Source organism: Phaethon aethereus (assembly GCF_964289735.1).
Source record: "Phaethon aethereus genome assembly, chromosome: 5".
Lineage (NCBI taxonomy): Eukaryota > Metazoa > Chordata > Aves > Phaethontiformes > Phaethontidae > Phaethon > Phaethon aethereus.
Genome location: NC_138579.1, coordinates 67,343,690 through 67,362,609, shown reverse-complemented (window position 1 = coordinate 67,362,609; position 18,920 = coordinate 67,343,690). Strand labels below are relative to the sequence as shown.

Sequence of the window (18,920 nt, the reverse complement as noted above, 5' to 3'; positions counted from 1 at the left end):
CAGTGTTGAAGCTACCCAGAATTTCAGAAGATGAACCATAGGAATTAACAAAGTGGTCATTTAAACAATAAATCTCAAACCTTTGCAGAGCAGTGTGATACTAATTACTTGGAGACTTATGCTCAAGGGAATGCTTAAACCTGATTTCAGTATGTAAACTGCTAGAAACTTACTTGCTTTTTCTAACTGTTTTTAAGCAATTGAATGTTTTTGTTTTAAGTCCAGTACCCTAAATGTCATCAACAGATTGTCTTGGGGAGTAATTAGTACTTGTAATTTTTTGTTGCAAAAATTGTTGGAGTTGTCTCTTCAGCATTAAAGGTATGCTACAATTCAAGTCTAGTTCAGCATGATCAGAAAAAGCGCTGTGGGGTTATAGAGCATAGGTCTGCGCTTAGTGAAGCGCGGACATCACGGGATTATGTAGCTTTGACTAACAGCTGAGAAGGCTTTGAATAACAGCCACATGTGTACAAGCTGTAAGCCAGATTCTCTGCTGTGATGCCAGCCCCTTTGAGCCATCTGACGGTGTAATGGAGCTGAAAAGTGGCTATGTAATATATCCCTATCTTCTGTTCCTCAACCACGGGGTAGTTCCCAGCTGCCACAGCGTTGGCATACCCATCTCTCTCATACCCAAGGCTTAGACCCCAGAATAGGGACTCTGTCTGGACTTACACTGGGGGCCTGCAAAGGAGGATGTGATTAGGTAAAGTGTTTCCACCAATATATTCCCACAGACCTGTTCCGAGTACACTGGGACCAGTTTGGTTCAGGAAAGGGCATCATTACTAATGCCCTCCAAATGGGTGTCCCAGTGAGAGAAGCTCGTGGGGACACTAGACCCTAGTATTTATTCTTCAGCCAAAATATAGTTGGACTTAACCTATGACCTTGAAAGTTCACAGCTCCTGTGAATGCCCTACAAACCACTCACTGATTCAGATGTACATCCCAACACTGGGTTATCAGCCCTGAACAGACGGGTTCCTTCATCTGGCACTCTGCAAGATGTCATGCTGACAGAGAGATCACAGCTTTGTTATCTCTGTATGACAATCACCGTACCCAATTCCCTATGTATTGGGGGTTTTCCCCTTTCATAGTGAAAGAGGGGAAAAAAAAAAAAAAAAAGTATGTGGAACACTGGTTTAAACAAAACAAGAAATTCCTAAGAGAGACCACAGAAAAAGTTTAAGGTTTTCTTTCTTTTTTTTTCCCTGATCAGAAATGCAAATGACTACCATGACTTGCCTTGTGAAATACTGAAGTAGTCACATTAGTATGTTTATTATGTTTTTTTTCTCAAAAAAATGGGACTGTGTAGTCAATGTTGCTGACTCCTGGGAAAGCTTCCATAGCCTCACAGAAGTGCATGCCAGGGTTTTTCATTCTTGCTGGTTTTGACACAACAGTCAAAAGTGAATAAGGCAGAGAGCGAAAGGTGTTAAAATGGACTGGTTTTCTGCTAGAATCTGGTGTATTTTCTGTGTGATACTGACGGTGTCCTTCCAGGGCATCTGCCTACAAAATCAGCTTTCTCTCATTTTGTGATATTTGTGACATTTTCTTTCCAAATTTCTGATCAGGATTTCAAACAGTGCAGTATGTTCACGTGGTAACAAGCCACCAAAACCATTTGGAGAATTACTCTTTTCAGACAGTATTGTTTAGAGTGTTAATCTTTATTAACACCGAAATTTAGCTGGGTTGATGCTTCACGGCTGAACAATGACTCCGTGTGCTCCAAAGCTTCCCCGCTTGCCAAGCAGAAGCACCTTGCAGGTGGCTTAGGCACCTTTCTGCAGGTGAAACTCTCCTGTGAACGTGCTGGAGGTCGATGTCTCTCCATGTGCAGTTCCTTGTCCCTCTCTCCCTGACCTGCTGTATGGGTGTCGGGGCTGCTGCCAGGCTCTTCTCGCAGCCAGGATCTGCTTTTGCTGCCGCCTCTCCGTCCCGCAGTTACCACAGCCGCTGTCCATCACCTCTCTCGGATCTCGCCGAGACGGAGATCAAGCGATCTGGTTGATGACGCCCAGCAGCACTTGGATTGCGCTACGAAGCGTTCCTTTACGTGTTGGTTCTGCAGCTCTCCCTGCACAGAGCCAGCACGGGTTGAAGGAGGCTTATCGGCCCGCTCTCTGTGCTAACCCTGCTTATTACGTATTTGTACAGTTAGAAGAAACTACTGCTCTTCATCCAGTTTTGAGCATCGCTAGTTCAAATAGATGTATTTTTTATCTTGTTTGCCATGTAAGGACAGGTACACTCTCACCTGAATAAGGAGAAGTGTTGAGTTCAGTGACTGGGCTAGGCTGTCTGGAGCTTGCTGTGCCACCAGGAAAAATATCCTTGACTTGATTGCACACAGGCAAATAATGGAAATCTATTTAGAGCTCTAAATAGCACCTACTTACCACTTTTTTATTAAATATGTGCTTTTTTTTTTTTAAAGCCCTGTGTTATTGCAAAGTGGAGGTTCAAACCTGTGTTTATTATCCCTTTTATTGAGATTACGCCCTGTGGTTAAGGAAAATGTCTGGACAAATGATGAAACATGTATGTATGGGTTAAATAGCTGTTAGGAGCATAAATGCCTGGCCAGTGGTGCAGAAATTTCCTCCAGATGCTTCTGTTTTCCCCCCACCTGATTCCCCTTTTTTTCAATTCTCCATTATTTACAGTGGTCTTCACTGAAGAAATTAAATCTGTCAGGGAACAGACTTCTTTTTCCAATGAAGATACCAGACTTTGACAATTATCTGAAAATCCAAGGGCCGTCCAGTGAGTTATATGGGTTAAGGCAATTGGAAGCAAGTTCGTCAGAAAATGTACAGTAGAGCTAATAAATACCAGGATGAGCCTGAGGCATTGCACAGGAGAAAAATAACAGGTAATTATCACTTGAAAGATTTTACAGTCTCTTCATTATTTCGACATAATTGAGAGGGGCAAAGTATTGCAGCGTGATAAGGTGAATCTTTGTCTTAAGAAAGGGTCTAAGCTCTCTGCACTGGAAAACTGTTCAGCTGAATTAAGGCTTTAAAAATTCATGTCTATAGGTAGAATGAAAAGGGAAATACAAGAAATGGAAGGTCAAGTATCACTTTGCAAGATGCGACTTATCTTAGTCAAACCCTGCTTTTCCTGGGTTTGATTTCTAACTCAGCTGCATGGATACAATATACTTCTTGGCTTTGCATTATGTATTGCTGTAGTTATGTCATGATAATGGTTTTAAACCGTTGTTGGTTATAAGAAAAGCCATAACCTTTTTTTGTTTTTACACATATATTAACACTTCCTTGTTATCCAAAACTGGCATTTCTCTGCAAGATTTCAGAGCCCTGGGGGAGGGCAGGTTTATTCACCGGGGAGCAGCTCGGGGTTGGCCTCACGGCTCTGCATCCTCAGAGAAGCGGGGGGACCTGCCCGTGCCTGGGGCTGCGAAGGAGCCTGCCCTGGGCTGCAGAAAAAGCACTTCGCACTTGGTGGGGACCTGCCTGAATTCGGTGTCACCTGCCCATAAGTTTAACGCTCGGATGAAAAATACATTTGACTGCAAGTCAAACTCACGAAGTGCGCGGTACGGATCCAATCCGTGCATTTCACGGCTAACGTTTAATATCTTTCTCATCTAATTACCTTGCACAAAAAGGCTATTCAATCGCAGTCTTAACTGGGTATTTAAAGGCATTCCCCGAGGTCTTCACACCCTTACCGTTGTATTTGCCTTTTAGCTTTAAGGGAGAAAAGAGTTTAAATGGCCGTCTTCTGCGGAGAGCCCCCAGCCCAGCCGCCTTCTCTGGATGTGCCGGGAAGCTCCGTGCCCAAAAAAAAAAAAAAAGAAAAAAAAAAAAGGTGAGACCAAGGAGAGGAGGGAAGAAAGAAACCTCCCGCTAAGGTGCGTAAGCTAATGTGCTTGCCACGAGCTGATTGCGTCTTCTAATGTGCGGGCCCCGGGACAGGCTGGGACTTCGGAGGTCGCCAAGGCTGCGGCTGGAAGCCCTGGGAGAAGACGGGGGGAGAGGGTGCAGGCACCTCTGCGCCTGCCTCCACCAATTTTAGGCAAACGTTCCAGTGGGAAGGAAGGAGGAGGAGGCGGCAGATTTCGGAGCAATAGCTGCAATGCTTAACCCACTCATAACGTAACCAGAACGAGGGACTGTAGCGCAGGGATGGGAACTTGCGTGGGTGTCGCGCGGGGTGTTTGTGGAGGGGTGACACCGCTGGCTCCTGTCGCGACTTGGGTTTTTCTGCTGAGGCACGGCCCGGATGTGGTGTAAAGGCGAGAAAATGCCTCTTGGGAGGGAGGGGGGCAAGGGGGCACCCTAGGAGCCGGGGGGGCCGGGGCTGTGTGCCGGGACGCCCCGGCACAGCCCGACCGCCCCCACCTCCTTTGCGCATTTGCTTCTCTGCAAAGAGGGGCAGGGGAAGAGGAGGGAGGGCGAGCAAGGAAGAAAAAGGAATCAATTGCTATTTTTCATCTCTGACAAAGTAATTAAGACGGAGGCACTGTTCGGCCGCTCCGCAGCCCGCGGAGGGCAACGGTTTGCGGGGAGCCCTGCCTCCGCGGGGGAGAACAGCGCAGGCGGGCGGAGCCTAAGGGGGCTGTTTCGGGGAGGAGGGGGTCTTGTCTTGTTTTTTTCCTGTTTTTTGGGGGGGGTGGTTTGGGTTTTTTGTTTGTTTTTGTTTGGGGTTTTTGGGTTTGTTTTTTTTTTTTTTTAAGACAACGAGCCCCCTCGGAGCAGCCGCCCTCCCTCCCAGCGGCGGTGTGGGCGGCCCCGGGGGGCTGTGCCAGTGGCCACGGCTTTGGGAAAGGGGCAGAGACCCCAACTCAGGCCAGGTTTATGTCGGGGGGGGGGGGGTTGTGGTGGGGTTGGTATGCGTTTGGTGTGAGCTGCAGCCAGGTGCTTTTGCTGCTCCCTTGGGTACCTGCTCGGGGCTGGGAGGGGGCTCGCCTCCGGGCCAGGCGTTCGGGAGGGATGGTGAGAAACCAAGGAGCTCAGAAAAATCATTTTAATTAGTTAACTTACTGGCAGTTAACTGGGGCGTTTAAGCCCCACGTTGGCGGGATTTGTTTTGCTTTTGAAAGGCAGCGTCACCCCAGACTAGGAGTTTCGACCAAGGGCGGGTGACTCGGTCTGAAACCGTGCGTGGGACAAGGGCGGGGGGAGCGCGGCTCCGGGGTGTTCAACCCGAGCCGCGCTTCTCCGTGGATTTCCTCTGGCCCAGGCACGGCTCCTTGGCTTGGAGCCACCCGCCGTGCCCCTCCGAGACGGGGGGTGCAGGGGACAGAGGGGTGCTCTCGCCTTTGCTGAAAGTAAAGGAGATGGAGTCCTCTTTTCCCCGGGTGAAACACCAATTTCGCGTTTCAGTGCTGATGGAGAAAGCAAAAATATCGCTTAGAAAAGAACGTGCAGAATGAGTTTTGTCAATTTTCTGAAGAAAAAAACGAAACACCCCCTCCCCCCAAAACGAGTCAACCCTGTGAATCTAGAAGTGCTTTGGGTGTTTTCACGACCAAAATACCACTTGAACTGTTGCGTTGTCGCTTTTAATTTGGTCCGCGCCTTCAGAGGCGTTAATGTAACCTGAAGGGCAGCATAACCGAGCTAACGACCCCGCTCCCTTCCCCGGGTCTCGACAGCTTGTCCTGCGGCGGGAGGGTGCGTCGAGTCGGAAACGCTGCCAAATGCCTCCAATTTCTCCCCCTCCCCCGATAAAACTGGCTTCTGTGTGTGCCCCTGGATTTCTGATTAGACCGGGGGAGAGGATGTGGTAGCAAAGAGGCAGAAGAGCGTATTTGAAGAGAGGAACGTACAACAGTCTACGCACACAGTGTGTATGTGTAAAAACGTCTATATGTGCGTATTGTAATTGTATTACCTATAGTACAGGTAAGCCCCCATGCTTGTATACGTTCTAAGCAACTAAGTTAACTGTAGCTGTGTTATAAAGATGCTCTGAAGCTCTGCTCCAAGGCGAAGCATTTTTCAGTTGGGAGATGGGGTGATCTTTTTCTGGGAAAAAAAATTCGATGTTCTGCTTTGCTGGCCCCAATCTCCTTGGCTTTCGTGGTGCTTTTAGTAATTCCCGCAGGTGAATTCCTGCTTACATCCGCAATGACCAGGGGTAATGTAAAGGAGCTGGGCTGAATTCTGGGGGAGGTGAGCAGCCCCCGCAGCTCCACCTGCACGCCGAGCCGCAGCCTGGCGCTGCGGGCAGCTGCCTGCGGTGGAGCAAAGCTCTCCAGTCCCTTGATGGGGGCCTGCACCTCATGACGGCACTAGGCAGCCAGAGGCTCTGCAGAATTTTCTGGGCTACTGCGAATTTTTAATTTATTCTGTCCGCCGAAGCAAACGTTAGTAACCCGTAAAATCAAGGACGTACGAGAAGTGCGTGTGGTGCTGGCGAGTTTAGCCCCCTCCTCTTCTCCCCTCCCCCGGATAGCCGCACGCTTCACACCGCTTACGCTAAAATATAAAATACTCTCCGGAGGAGCTGACGCTAGCAGAGTGCATGCGGAGGAACAGCATCTCTGACGCCGAAACAACTGGGCAGATCGCTTAGGGAGCATCCCGGTTTGCCCCTCAAATAGCAAATAACACTTACGAGAGGTGATTACAGATGCATGTCTTCGTTGCAAAAACGATTCTGGGTTAACACCCGACTTTTAATGATGAGTAATTCCCCCCCAGTTCTCAAATATAAACGCTTTGATGTGTGGGGGAAGAACACCAACTTGACTGCGGTTGCCGTCATCTTTGCTCACACTTCATTGTTCTTAAGACAGCTTTGATGAAAGAGAAGATTGCTTTAGTGTACGTATCGTTCTAATTTAATTAGGACTGAGGGTTCTCCCCCTCCCCGAGGCACAGTAAAAATAAACGATATAGTGCTGTCTGGTGCAACGGGAACAAGGAAGACACAATTTAAATGCGTTTGTGTACTTTATACGCAGTGAACTCCTCTCCGTGCGTATAGGTATGTGGACATGTGTGTATATATATATATATAAAAATATATAGTTTATATAACTGTATAAAAGCTATTATAACGTCTAATCCACCTGTGAACTGCAGGGAAAAAAAAAAAAAGAGGAATCACACGATACAGTAACTGGGAGGGGGGAGAGGGGTAGAAAGGGAAGGTTTCTCCTCATTTTTCTCTTGCTTTGGGTGCAGTGGTACGTGTTTCTCACATGTTCCCTCTAATTACCAGCAAGAAAGTTCTTTCCTGCTCTTGCTGGATTTGGTTTAGTAATCAGCCCCCATATGAGTCACACGGAACACGCAATCCCACTGCCGCGTGAGTGACAGCTAGCCGGCGCTCTGGCTTCTTGTTGTCCCTTTAAAATCGGAAACCAAGGGTAATGATTTATCAAACTCTTATTATCAAGAAAATGTCAAAGGAAGGGCACCTTGCTATGCACTGACGCAAACCCAGTCTTTCCCAGGGAAGTATAGAAAGCTTTGCTCTAGACTGGGCGAAATCCAGTCTGTCAACTGCCTGTCCCGCTGGTTTTACCTCTACCGAGTCGATCTGTGGCTATTTAAGACATGGTAAGTGCTTGATTTCTTGGCTTTGATATTGAGAAGTGCTGAAGGGAGAGGGAAGCGGTGCCGGAGGGGGAGCTGTCCGCGGTGCTGCGGGCGCTGTCCGCGGTGCTGTCAGCGGAGCCAACGCACGGGAAAGCTCCCGCGGAGCGGGACTGCTGCTGCCGCGGAAGGGGGCGCGGGGGGAACCGGTGGCACCCCGAAGTGCACTCGGATAGTGACCGATTCTTCGCAGGTCTTATCCCTGACGCTGGGAGGTGGGATTAAGACGAAGAGAAAACTGGCAATGGAAACGGTGACGGGCAGTTTTGTGAAACCTGCTTCTAAAAAGAAGGTGTATTTTTAAAGCTAATAGTAAACTGATGGAAAAGGTAGCGTTTGCCTGCGTGTTGTTTGAGGTATTTTAAATTATAATTTTAAACTGGAAGGAAAGGCGGGGGGGGGGTGTGGGACTGTCGTCCGTTTAATGTCATCTGTTTAATGAATACCGGAATGCTTAAAAAAATCCTTAGAGGCGTGCGGGTCAAAAATATTAAAAAATTAATAGGGAAAGCTAGGCGTTACTGCCATTAATTCCGCCGTGGTGGTGTGGTTATTTTTGCGTTTCACTGCCTTGCTGTCGGGTTTTGAAGGGTGGCAGTCAGCTCAGAAATGCTCACCAGCACTATTTCTCTTGTTTTTTAACATCTCCGGCTGCCTACAGGGCAGCTTGTCTATTGCCCATATATATATATAAAAAAAAAGCTGATGTGCATTGTTGAATGACAGAAAGGAAATGAGGCGTAAAATTAAAGAATCTTTCTACACTGGTGATAGGGAAGGGAGCATCCTGCAGTCGTGATGTGAAATCTAACGAGATCTGGCGGTGCAGTGCTGTAGAAACACTTACTTAAACTCGAATTACGGGTTTGCAGGCGCTGGTGCGGGTTTTTGTTTGGTTTGAGGTTTTTTTTGTGTACCTTACTGTTTCCTCCCCCAGAATAATAACGTTGAATGAGAGGGCAAGCAGGCGAACGAGGGCACCTCGAAATTCTGCAACACTCTTGTATCCAGATTTTTCTAGCCCGCGTGTTTTGTGCACGAGGAAAGAAATTCGTAGAATCTCTGCAGTCCCAACACTTTTTTTTTCCCCCTTTTGGTAAAATATGTGACGTTGTCATTTCAGGATTACGCCAGTCAAAGGGATATGAGCAAGCAGGTTGTGAACAGTCCCGAAACCGTTGTTCCTGGACCCAATGAAGGTGCGGGAGTTGTAAGAATCAGCCCCGAAAACGAGCCGCAGAATGCTCTATCGCAAGCTCCTGCCGCGATGGCCCGACTTCCCCGATCGCTCTCTAACGACAGCAAAACACTTCCTTCCGAAGAAGCTAAAGCAAATGACTTTGAGAGGACCAAAGTCGGGATCTGCAAGCTCAGCAGCACCCCGGTGCAAGCCAACTCCGCTCTCCGGAGAGAATCTGTAGAAACCTTTCCGTGCAAGCACGTCCCTGCGGCGGGCGCCGCCGGGCAAGCTGCTATCCCTCACTGCAAAATTCCCGCTTTGCAAAGCGCAGACGGGGACGCTAATCTAAACCTTGGTAAGAGCACACTGGAGCAAAACAACGCCAAAGGCGCCTGGGTCACCTTGAGCCAGAGTACCGTGGTACTGGGCACAGACGGCAACACTTCAGTTCTTCCTGGCAGAGTGGAGGGGGTAAGTCGGCTCCTTACAGGGTTTCTTCCCCGCCACCCCGCCACCTCTCCCCCGCCACCTCTCCCTCGCCACCCCCCCCCCCCGCCACCCCCCTTCAGCTCCTGGGAGTGAGAGGTCTTTGGGGCTGAAGCTCTAAAATCAGGTGCAGACCAGGCGGGGCTGGGGCTGTGCCGCGGGGAGGGGGGCAGGAGGAAAGGGGCGGAGGGTTTTAGGCCAAGTGCTGGCGGGCGCTGGTAAAGGAACATCGCTACAAATGACAATCAGCAGCTCCCGGCTCATTCCGCCGGGCTCGCTGAGCCGTGCCCGTCGGTATAACCTGGTCCCGACTTGCCGTACGCGTGTGCGCACACGGGTGACACCTCCCTGCGAGAGGCCAAGTCTTGTCCAGCATCAGACGTGAAAGGCTGCCCTGCTCTTCCCCTTCTCGGAGTCCTCCTCCTCCTCCGGCTCGGCCGGCTGCTCAAGCCCCCGGCGGCTGAACGCTTTGGAGCCTGTAACCAAAATAAAGCGAAATCCATCAAACCACCCCACGGGACGCCAAACCTCTCGGCCGGGAGATGCGCATTGCGGTGGCCGGAGTCTCCGCGAAGGCAGCCGTCGAGCACAAGCCCTGCGCGTTCCGCCCCGGGGGCAGCCGGCTGGCCCGACCCCGCCGCCCCCCAGCCCCCCGGGCCGCTCTGACCACCTCCCCTCCCTCCGGCAGCAGCCTGAGCGAAGGCCGCCGTTTCAAAGCCCCTCTCCTCTTTGGCAAAAAGAGCCCGGGCGGGGCTGCAGGGGAGAGTGGCGGTCCCTCCCCACTCCGGCTCCCCCTGCGCTGACACCCGCCGTGCTTGTTTGCAAAAGTGGCTGTTTTCCGACCTCTCTCTCTTTTTTTTTCCCCCCCCCCCTCCCCTTCTTTAGGAAGACGATGTAGGGGATGAAAATAAAGCCCGCGGGAATTGGTCTAGCAAGCTGGATTTCATCCTCTCCATGGTGGGTTATGCAGTGGGGCTGGGCAATGTCTGGAGGTTCCCGTACCTGGCCTTTAAGAATGGGGGAGGTATGATGGCTTTTTCCTGTCTCTCTACCTGCAGTACCGTACGTGGCGGAGCCGGCCCGGCCTTTCTGGTGGGGAGAAACACGGGGGAAACGGGGGCCGGGGGTGCCCCTTTTCCTTGCAAAGGCCGGGGTTCGGGGGCACCTCCAGACTATCAGCGACTTAGGGAGAACCCTGCCTGGGTTTTCCTGATGGTCAGCTCTGAAAGGAGGAAAGCTCCCGCAAGATTTCGTTAAAAGGTAGCGGTTTTCCTTAAAAACAGCTGCAGTTGGTGCTGGCCGGAGAGGGAGGGAAACGAAGGATCACACCCGGGCGCAGAGGGGGCGCTCCGGGCACCCCCTTCGCCTAATCTAAACGCAATTGGGTCTGAATCCGCAACGGGTGGAGCGGGGGAGGGGAGGGCGATGGAGCTGAGTGCGGAAAGTCACACGAGGACGTTTGAACCAGAGTCGTTACGTTACTTCGTGAAGTTTGGGGAGTTTCTTTTACATCTCTCAACGAACCCGACTGAAAAATACTCGTTTGAAACGGAGCGAGTGCTGCTTAGCGGGAGAGAGGGAAAGGGAAGCTGGAAGAGGGGATGTGCCGTTAACGGTGTGCGGGGGGAAGAAAAAGTTCATTTGCGGAGGTTCTCCTAAACAGAGGCTCCCGTTCAAACGGGGAACCGGTGGGTGTTACTGTATGCGACCCCCTGCAGCTGGAAGCCTCTTGCCTCTGCGCAGGCCTGTCAGCAGGCGATGTTGGTGCTGCCAGCATTGAAAACGGCTGTGCAGAGGTTGTAAGAGCTGTTTTGAGTGAGAGAACTAGCGATTTAAAACCAAAATAAGTCTTTTCTAAAAAAAAAAAAAGCAAACCACAACCAAACAAACAACAAAACAAACCACAAAAACAAGAAACGGTAAGCTTTTTTTCTTTTTCCATGTAAGAACTTATAAGTGGGAGGTAATAAAAATACTCATTTAACAGTAATATTGCCTCGAGCAAATGGCGGGGATGCAGAAAGCTGGATGCCACGGGCGGTGCTGGGTGGGGGCGCTGCCCCGCGGAGATCTCCGCCCCGGGCCGCGGAGCGAGGCAAGCTCACCCCGATGCGATGAATGAAGCGGCGCGGCCCCTCCGCGGGCCTGTGCGCGGTGATTCAGGTTGTTCTCTCTTTTCTCCCCCTCCGCCCCCCCAAGGTGCGTTTCTCATCCCCTATTTGATGATGTTGGCTCTAGCTGGGATCCCCATTTTCTTCCTGGAAGTCTCCCTGGGGCAGTTTGCTAGTCAGGGCCCCGTGTCTGTCTGGAAAGCCATCCCCGCCTTGCAAGGTGAGCGGAGCAGGAGCCGGCCCGGTTTTGGGGAGCATGACCTGCACCCCCCCCTTGCATGGCTTTAAGCACCGCCGCCTCCCTGCGCCCCCGCTCCGCGGCGCGTCCGCAGGCGCGCAGCCGCATGCTCCGGGCTCTGCCCGTGGTCTCCGCTGGTGTCTCAGCAGTGTTAGCGCGCAACTTGCGCGGCCGTGTCGGGCGGGGGGATGCCGAGGCCGTTGCTTTGCAGCTGGCGGGACCCTCTGCGGCCCCCGCCCGGGATGAACCGCGTTGTTCTCCGCTCTCCCTCTCTTTTGTCCCAGGCTGCGGCATTGCGATGCTGATCATCTCGGTCCTGATAGCCATATATTACAACATTATCCTGTGCTACACCCTTTTCTACCTTTTTGCGTCCTTTGTACCTGTGCTACCTTGGGCTTCCTGCAACAACCCGTGGAACACGCCAGACTGTAAAGATAAAAACAAACTTTTGTTAGGTAAGTTGGGACAAGCTTTTTTTTTTTTAAATTTCTTTTTTGGTTGTTGTTCTTTCCCATTTGTGGCCGTGATGGGTTTCCAGAGCTTTCTCTGGCTCCGCTGCACCCCGGGGAGGCTGCGGCGGCTGTGGCCGGGCGAGGTCCCGGCACTTCCTAAGCCACTTCGATCCCCATCATTTGGGCGCCTCCCCCCCCTTTTTATATACATTTTTCCTCATCAAGGATAAAATGGATTTTTCAAATCTAATGCTGAAAAAAGCATTTTTTTTTTTTTCGGGTGAAAAGCCTGTGTAGGGCCGAAAGCAGGGAACATGCTGCTGTAGCTGGCAGCCTCTGCTCTCTGATGAAGACAACCTCCAGGGCTCCAGCCAGCCTTACTTCTAAAGGAAAGAGAACCCCAAACCAAAACCCGACAACCGTTTTTGCAAAGGGTCCAAAACAACCCGAGACATCACCCGAGCAAAGACCCTCTGGGAAGAGCCGCCGGCCGCGGTTCCCCTCCACCTCGCCCCGAGTGGGGTGACCCTCGAGAGGGGGGGTGAGCGCTCCCCGGGGGCGGGCAGAAGTTCTTTCGCTTCCTCAGTTCTTCCCTTTACGCCTTAGACTTTTGGGATAAAAGGGAAAATAATGAGATAACTTAAGACTCTGTTCTCTCAAAGCCTCGTGGCTGCTGTAAGCGAGGTGGTCCAGAAATCTAACACAGAACAAAAGTTCAAGTAGTGCGTGTGATCTGGTGCTTTTTATTGCCATTTTACATCCAACCTGAAAAAAAAAAAAAGTAGACAAGTTATTTTTGTTTTCTTTTCTTCCTAGATTCCTGCATTATTAGTGACCACCCAAAAATACAAATCAAGAACTCTACTTTCTGTATGAGTGCCTATCCAAACTTGACTATGGTTAACTTCACCAGTGAAGGAAATAAAACGTTTGTCAGTGGAAGTGAAGAATACTTTAAGTAAGATCTTTCTTTGTTTAGACGTTGTGTGAATCTTTCTTTAAAATCTACTGTAACAGACAACACACCGCTGTTTGGAAGACTAGAAATACGGTATTTAAGGACAGCAAATGATACTCATTTTTATGCACAGGAACGATGAAAGCTAAGTTTCTAATGCTGTATTATTTGTGTTCTGTTTCTATGGTGCTTAGCACAGCTGGGGTGTTGGCCCATGCCCGGTATTTTTATCTACTACTGCAATGCAGATAAATAAAATAATACATGGTGAGAATCACTGGAACCTTCTAGAGAAACTGCTGAGAACACTGAAGCAAAACCAAATACTGCAGGAATTTGCCCTGGATTACTGCTGCAGTTGCTGTCATTAATTTTTTCTTTTTTTTTTTAATTTATTTTTATTATTATTCCTAGGTATTTTGTATTGAAGATTTCAGCAGGGATTGAATATCCTGGTGAGATTAGATGGCCCTTGGCACTGTCTCTTTTCCTAGCTTGGGTGATTGTATATGCCTCCCTTGCTAAAGGAATCAAGTCATCAGGAAAAGTAAGAAAATTATTTGTTATTGTACACCTACAAGAAAGCAGAGTGCTGCTTTAAGGGAATCACACTCTTGTTCAAGGCAGTGAATTACTGAAAATCATTTTCAGTAAATGACAAAGTATTAATGAAATGCCTCTTTCATGGCTGTGTTTTCCTGTCTAGCTAAAAGATTAAAAAAATGTAATTTGGGGTCAGCATTTGTTTCCTGATCTTCAGTAACTTTAAAACGAGCTCTTGAGTTGCACTCAGAAGTTCGATGGCAAAAAGATGCCTTCAGCAGCCTTCCCTATTCTGTGCGGTGTTCATTAAAAATTCTGCGGTCACCTTACGTGTCACTGTAACCAGGGAAATTATGATATAAATTAAGATGTTAAGTAACATGTTTTAAAATCAGAACTGAACTCAAACTGTCCTGTGGTGAGTGTGAGCAGTAACAGTGTGTATCCTCTTTTCCCTAATATTTATGTGCCACCTTTCTAAAACTGCTCCTTGCAGTAACCCAGCTCCTTTCTCTGTTCCTCTGACATCTCACGCGTCTTTCTCTCCCGTGCTTCTCAAATTTGTGGCTTTCTGCCATACCTCCTAACTAGCAACCGTGTCAAGAGGGAGCATGTCCTCCTCCTGTTGGCATGGAAGTACAGGCACACGAATTGGCCAGGCAGCTGTCTGAGCAGAGAGATGCAGCTTTTTCTTCAGCAGCAGCACTGGTCTACGTGTTGGGGTTTTTTGTGTGTGTGAAATCTGCAGGGATGCAATATCTGAGACTTCTCCATCAATGCCACTGCAATTCACACGCAGGCTAAAATGTTAGATGATGCCATAGCATAAATCTAGCTTATTCACAAAGAGCAGACTGAAAAGATAAAAACACTGGAGCAAAATAACTAGATCTTTTCTTGGATGAAGGTAGTGGATATGCAGAGATAGCTATGACTTTTCTAGAGCTGGGCACAGGGTTTCTGATTCCAAGCCATGCTTTTGCTTCTAGAAGCTGACAGCCTCTGTGGTGAGGTAGCTTGGGAATGATCAGAAAATCCAGAGACACGGAGGGCCAGGGGAAAGTTGAGATTTCCCCCTTCCCACTCTAGTGTCATGGGAAAAATTGTTTCATGACCAAGAAACAGAAGTTGTAGAGAAGAGTAAGTTGGGTTTGGATGTGGCAATAGATATTCCTTTAAGTGAGCCTTTGTGGCCCAGAAAAATCGTGTCTCCTTGGTGTCAGGGGTAGAAAATCTTTATTTATGCATAGATGAGTCGAGTATATCCACAGCACAAAAATTCATTGTGTCAACTTCTTGAAACGCTTCTTGAAAGAGCAAGGAGAAAGTTGGGAAAGCAGTTTCAGAAGTCACTTCAGCACAGACGATTCTGGTCTCTGTAAGATTCAGAGGTTAAAGCATAAAAGTATATGAAATGCTTTTGGGTAGAGCCTACAGCTTAACTGGTTATAATTCAGCCATTTTATTTGACCACAGAGAGAGCTCTGCTCTGTGCTGGATAATTATTAAGACATTTAACACACAACCTCTGTTGTGTATTTAGACATAATGATGATTAGGTCTATCTGGATTGTTCCACTGACTTTTTTTTTTAATTGGAACCATAAATATTTTCATGGTGATATGTAATTATTAAGAGGCACAAACAGTAATAACAATTCTTTAGGCTTAGTTCAATACAGAGGAGGTATATAGAAAAAAATCAGAACTTCAAGTGGTATTGAATGACATTGCTCATTTTGTTTCCGTCGAGCTGTGTTGGTTTACTCTGAGCAAGGATCAAAAGTGGTATTTGCATTTAGCTATAAATTCCTATTATTCCTTTCCAGACTTTCTTTTCTGCTTTTTCTTCCACCCCTCCTCTGTCTAGAACCCCAGCTCTTAGCTCTGTTGCTATTGATAATATTCCTGTTTCCAGCAGCAAGAGCTCTGAAATTTCAGATTTCCTGGGAAAGAGCCCTACTGTCTCTGAGCCCGAGTAACTGCTTTCTTCAGGCAATAGCGTATCACTTGTTTCCCCCTGCCTCTTCTTATGCACCCAAATAAGCTCTTTCAATAATTTTTTTTTTTTTTTCCCATCTGTCCAGGTTGTGTACTTTACAGCTACATTCCCCTATGTAGTTCTCATCATCCTTCTTATACGAGGAGTAACTCTACCTGGAGCTGGAGCTGGAATCTGGTACTTCATCACACCGAAGTGGGAGAAGCTAATTGATGCTATGGTGGGTTTATTATTGCACTTATAACTCTGCTAGGGTGAATAATTCATACAGATTTCTTAATGTCTGTGGCAAGCATTTCCTATGTGCAGAGGCAGTATTGTCGTCTGTGGAGACTTGTTCTTCATCTTGCGTGCAGTGTTGTTGCAGCAGATGTTTGTTATTTGTGTGCACACAACATTTTTTTATGTATATTATTATAGATACGGTATTTCCTTCACATTTAATATTTCACCCGAATCTCTTGGAGTAAGTGCATTTAGAAAATAGGGAATTAAGAAGGAAATATAGGTTTCCATACGCTGGTGTCTGATGGATGCTGCCTTGACTTGAACAAGCACATAAAGCTTTTGGTAGGTAACGTAATAAACCTATCTGCATGTCTTGCAAAATGCTCAGAATAGGAGTATTTTACTCGTTGAGCAAAGAAGATTGTTGCAAATAATGCATCTGAGACTTTAGGTCAAACGAAATCAAATTGTACACCCCAATCAAATCTAACCCCCCAATAGCATTTATGCCGACACAGCACAGCTGTGGTTGTTGCCCTGCCCTGCATGGTAAGAAACAGGGCTCCTTGCTGTGTAGGAGAGGACAGAATTAAGGGGCTTGGTACCTGGCTTTGCTCTTTCAGCATTGACTGTATGAGTTGGAGCTTCAGCTCTGCTGCCTCATGATTTCTAAAAAGCCATTTGTTAGCAACGAAGCCAGTAAAACGTGTTCCAAAAATACACATGGATTGGTATTTGTGTAGACCTAAATCCACCCACGGATCATGTACTTGTCTGATATAGCACATGGGTGTCCGTGTGTCGGTCTTAAGCGCCTTGAGGCAGGAGCCTGGAGACTGAATTGAAGCCTGAGCTGAGAGTTATGCTCTTTTCTCTAGAAATTTAAGAGGGATTTTTAGCAACACCTCAGGAAATCAACTGATTCCCCTGCCCCCCCATCACTAGTAGTGTGATATCACACTGATAAACTGATTAAAGCTGAAAATAATTTCCTGGCTGAATTGTGCAGCTCTTAATTTCCTTAATAACCCTGCCAATAATGGGTATTTTGATCCTTTGGTGATGGGAGTATTAGATCTTTTGTAAACAATACAGAAATTAATTTTGCGTTAAATATGAGCATTTTTGGATCCCGCATTGTGCAATAAAGGAGGTGAGAACTGTTGCCTTTTGCAAAATGGAGCTGTCTGAATACACTAAGTATCTGTATAATGCTGGGTAAGTGTTTGACAATATTCAGGCGACCGTCTGCTTTCAATTTTCTTTGCAGTGTAAGATGGGTTAAGAACTGTATATTACCTCAGTTAGATGAAGGATTGACTGCTTGCTGGCTGGTAACTCTTAGAGTAGCATTTAGGTAATATGTCCAAACTGGTTAGTGTGTGTATAGGTACACCCATCTGTGCGTGTACCTGTATGTCCATTTCTGCACTGCGGAAAATCAGATCTCGTAGGAAAGATTGTGAATAGAAAAACCAATGATTCAAACCTATTGCAAGTTTGATAAGTAAGACCAACTTCTTTGAAATTCCAGGCAATTTAGAAATGTTTTATTTAAATGCATCTAAGGCTTTGAGGAACTTTGTTCCAGAAACAAACAATGTTGTTTCATTTGGTTTGGTTTGGTTTTTTTGGAGAGAGACTTGGCTGAGCATGTTTTTTCTTCTGATGGGAGAAAACTGGACCTTGGTGTCTAAATGGCCCTAATTTAAACCATGCTGTTTGATGGACACCTGATGATGGAAATGTACCCTAATTTTAATGTAATCTCATTCATAAGTCACGCATCAAGCAACACTGAGGTTCTTGCTTTTGTCAAGACGGTAAAGTATTATTTAGGACCACTGGTGGGTAAACCATCAGGAGCTGATGCAGGTTTTCCCTCTTGATTGGTATTTTCTTTGCTGAATGTATTTGAACTGATACGTATCAAGCCATATAGCTTGAATGTTTGTGCCTTCCCTACATGGCTAAGTTTATATTGTCATTTCAGACGGGCTCAACAAGACCGGTACTTCTCATCGAATGGGCACTATGTATTTCGGGGCAGGATTTTGCTTGTAAATGTTCTATTGACATCCATTGCTCTAAAGTTCATTTAAACTACTTATGTGTTAATCCCCGAACAATAACATTTAGCAGTGTTATTGATCTTTCTAATGCTCTTTCCTGAAGCCGACGCTATTTCTTCTCCTGTCTATCTTCTTAGGTTTGGAAGGATGCTGCCACTCAGATTTTCTTCTCCTTATCTGCAGCATGGGGAGGTCTAATTACTCTGTCTTCTTACAACAAATTCCATAATAATTGCTACAGGTATGTGAGAGTGAAACCCATCGGTCTTATTAAATGTGTCTTGTCCAAAAACAGTCATCTTCCAAATTGCAGAAATCTGGGGATTGAAAGACCCTTCTGTTTTTTTATTTTCGTTTTTATTTCTTTCCTTTCCCTTTTTTCCCTTTTTTCCCTTTTTTCCCTTTTTTCCCTTTTTTCCCTTTTTTCCCTTTTTTCCCTTTTTTCCCTTTTTTCCCTTCTTTCCCTTCTTTCCCTTCTTTCCCTTCTTTCCCTTCTTTCCCTTCTTTCCCTTCTTTCCCTTCTTTCCCTTCTTTCCCTTCTTTCCGCCGGTGTGTGTGTTTGTGGGTTTTTTTGTTTCTTCAATCTTTTTTTGGTTTTGTGCATTATGTCTTCTCCCCAGGTCCTAATCTACTAGTCTCAAGATGAGCTTTAGGCTTCTTACAGTCCCTATTGGCTCTTTGTTTTCAGAATCAGCAGTTTTAGGTTGTAAGGCAATCTGGGAAGCTGTCAACAGCTGTGAGCAGTGGTATGAAGCTGTGACAGTTGGCAGCCTCTTCTGAAGAACATCCCCTGTGTAGCATGGGCTGAAGTTTGCCGTTGTGAGCCATGCATGAGTTTAACATGCAATTTCCATATACACGTGATTCTTGTCTCTCCTAAACGCTGCGATTTTTTCCAATTCCACTTCTTGTGGTTTTACATGTATAAAGTTATTTCAAGTTGTGAAATTTAAAATCACTCTTACCTGAAATGACTGAAAGTTAGTTTTGCAAGGAAAAAGTCATTATTCTGGTGGCGTAGTATAGTTTTTCATCAAAAAGATAAA

At 47.2% G+C, this 18,920-nt stretch overlaps 1 protein-coding gene across 1 annotated transcript in view; it reads left to right on the top strand.

Moving 5' to 3' along the window:
* Window positions 1-8,461: 8,461 nt before the first annotated feature.
* SLC6A5 (solute carrier family 6 member 5) overlaps window positions 8,462-18,920 on the top strand; it is a 31,738-nt gene continuing 21,279 nt past the window's right edge. Inside the window, exons 1-8 of the mRNA XM_082000128.1 lie at window positions 8,462-9,252; window positions 10,153-10,291; window positions 11,467-11,598; window positions 11,901-12,074; window positions 12,888-13,029; window positions 13,444-13,576; window positions 15,660-15,794; window positions 18,012-18,115. Of these exons, the coding sequence (XP_081856254.1) occupies window positions 8,746-9,252; window positions 10,153-10,291; window positions 11,467-11,598; window positions 11,901-12,074; window positions 12,888-13,029; window positions 13,444-13,576; window positions 15,660-15,794; window positions 18,012-18,115 (1,466 nt within the window). The 5' untranslated portion in view covers window positions 8,462-8,745. The remainder of the gene's footprint in view (window positions 9,253-10,152; window positions 10,292-11,466; window positions 11,599-11,900; window positions 12,075-12,887; window positions 13,030-13,443; window positions 13,577-15,659; window positions 15,795-18,011; window positions 18,116-18,920) is intronic.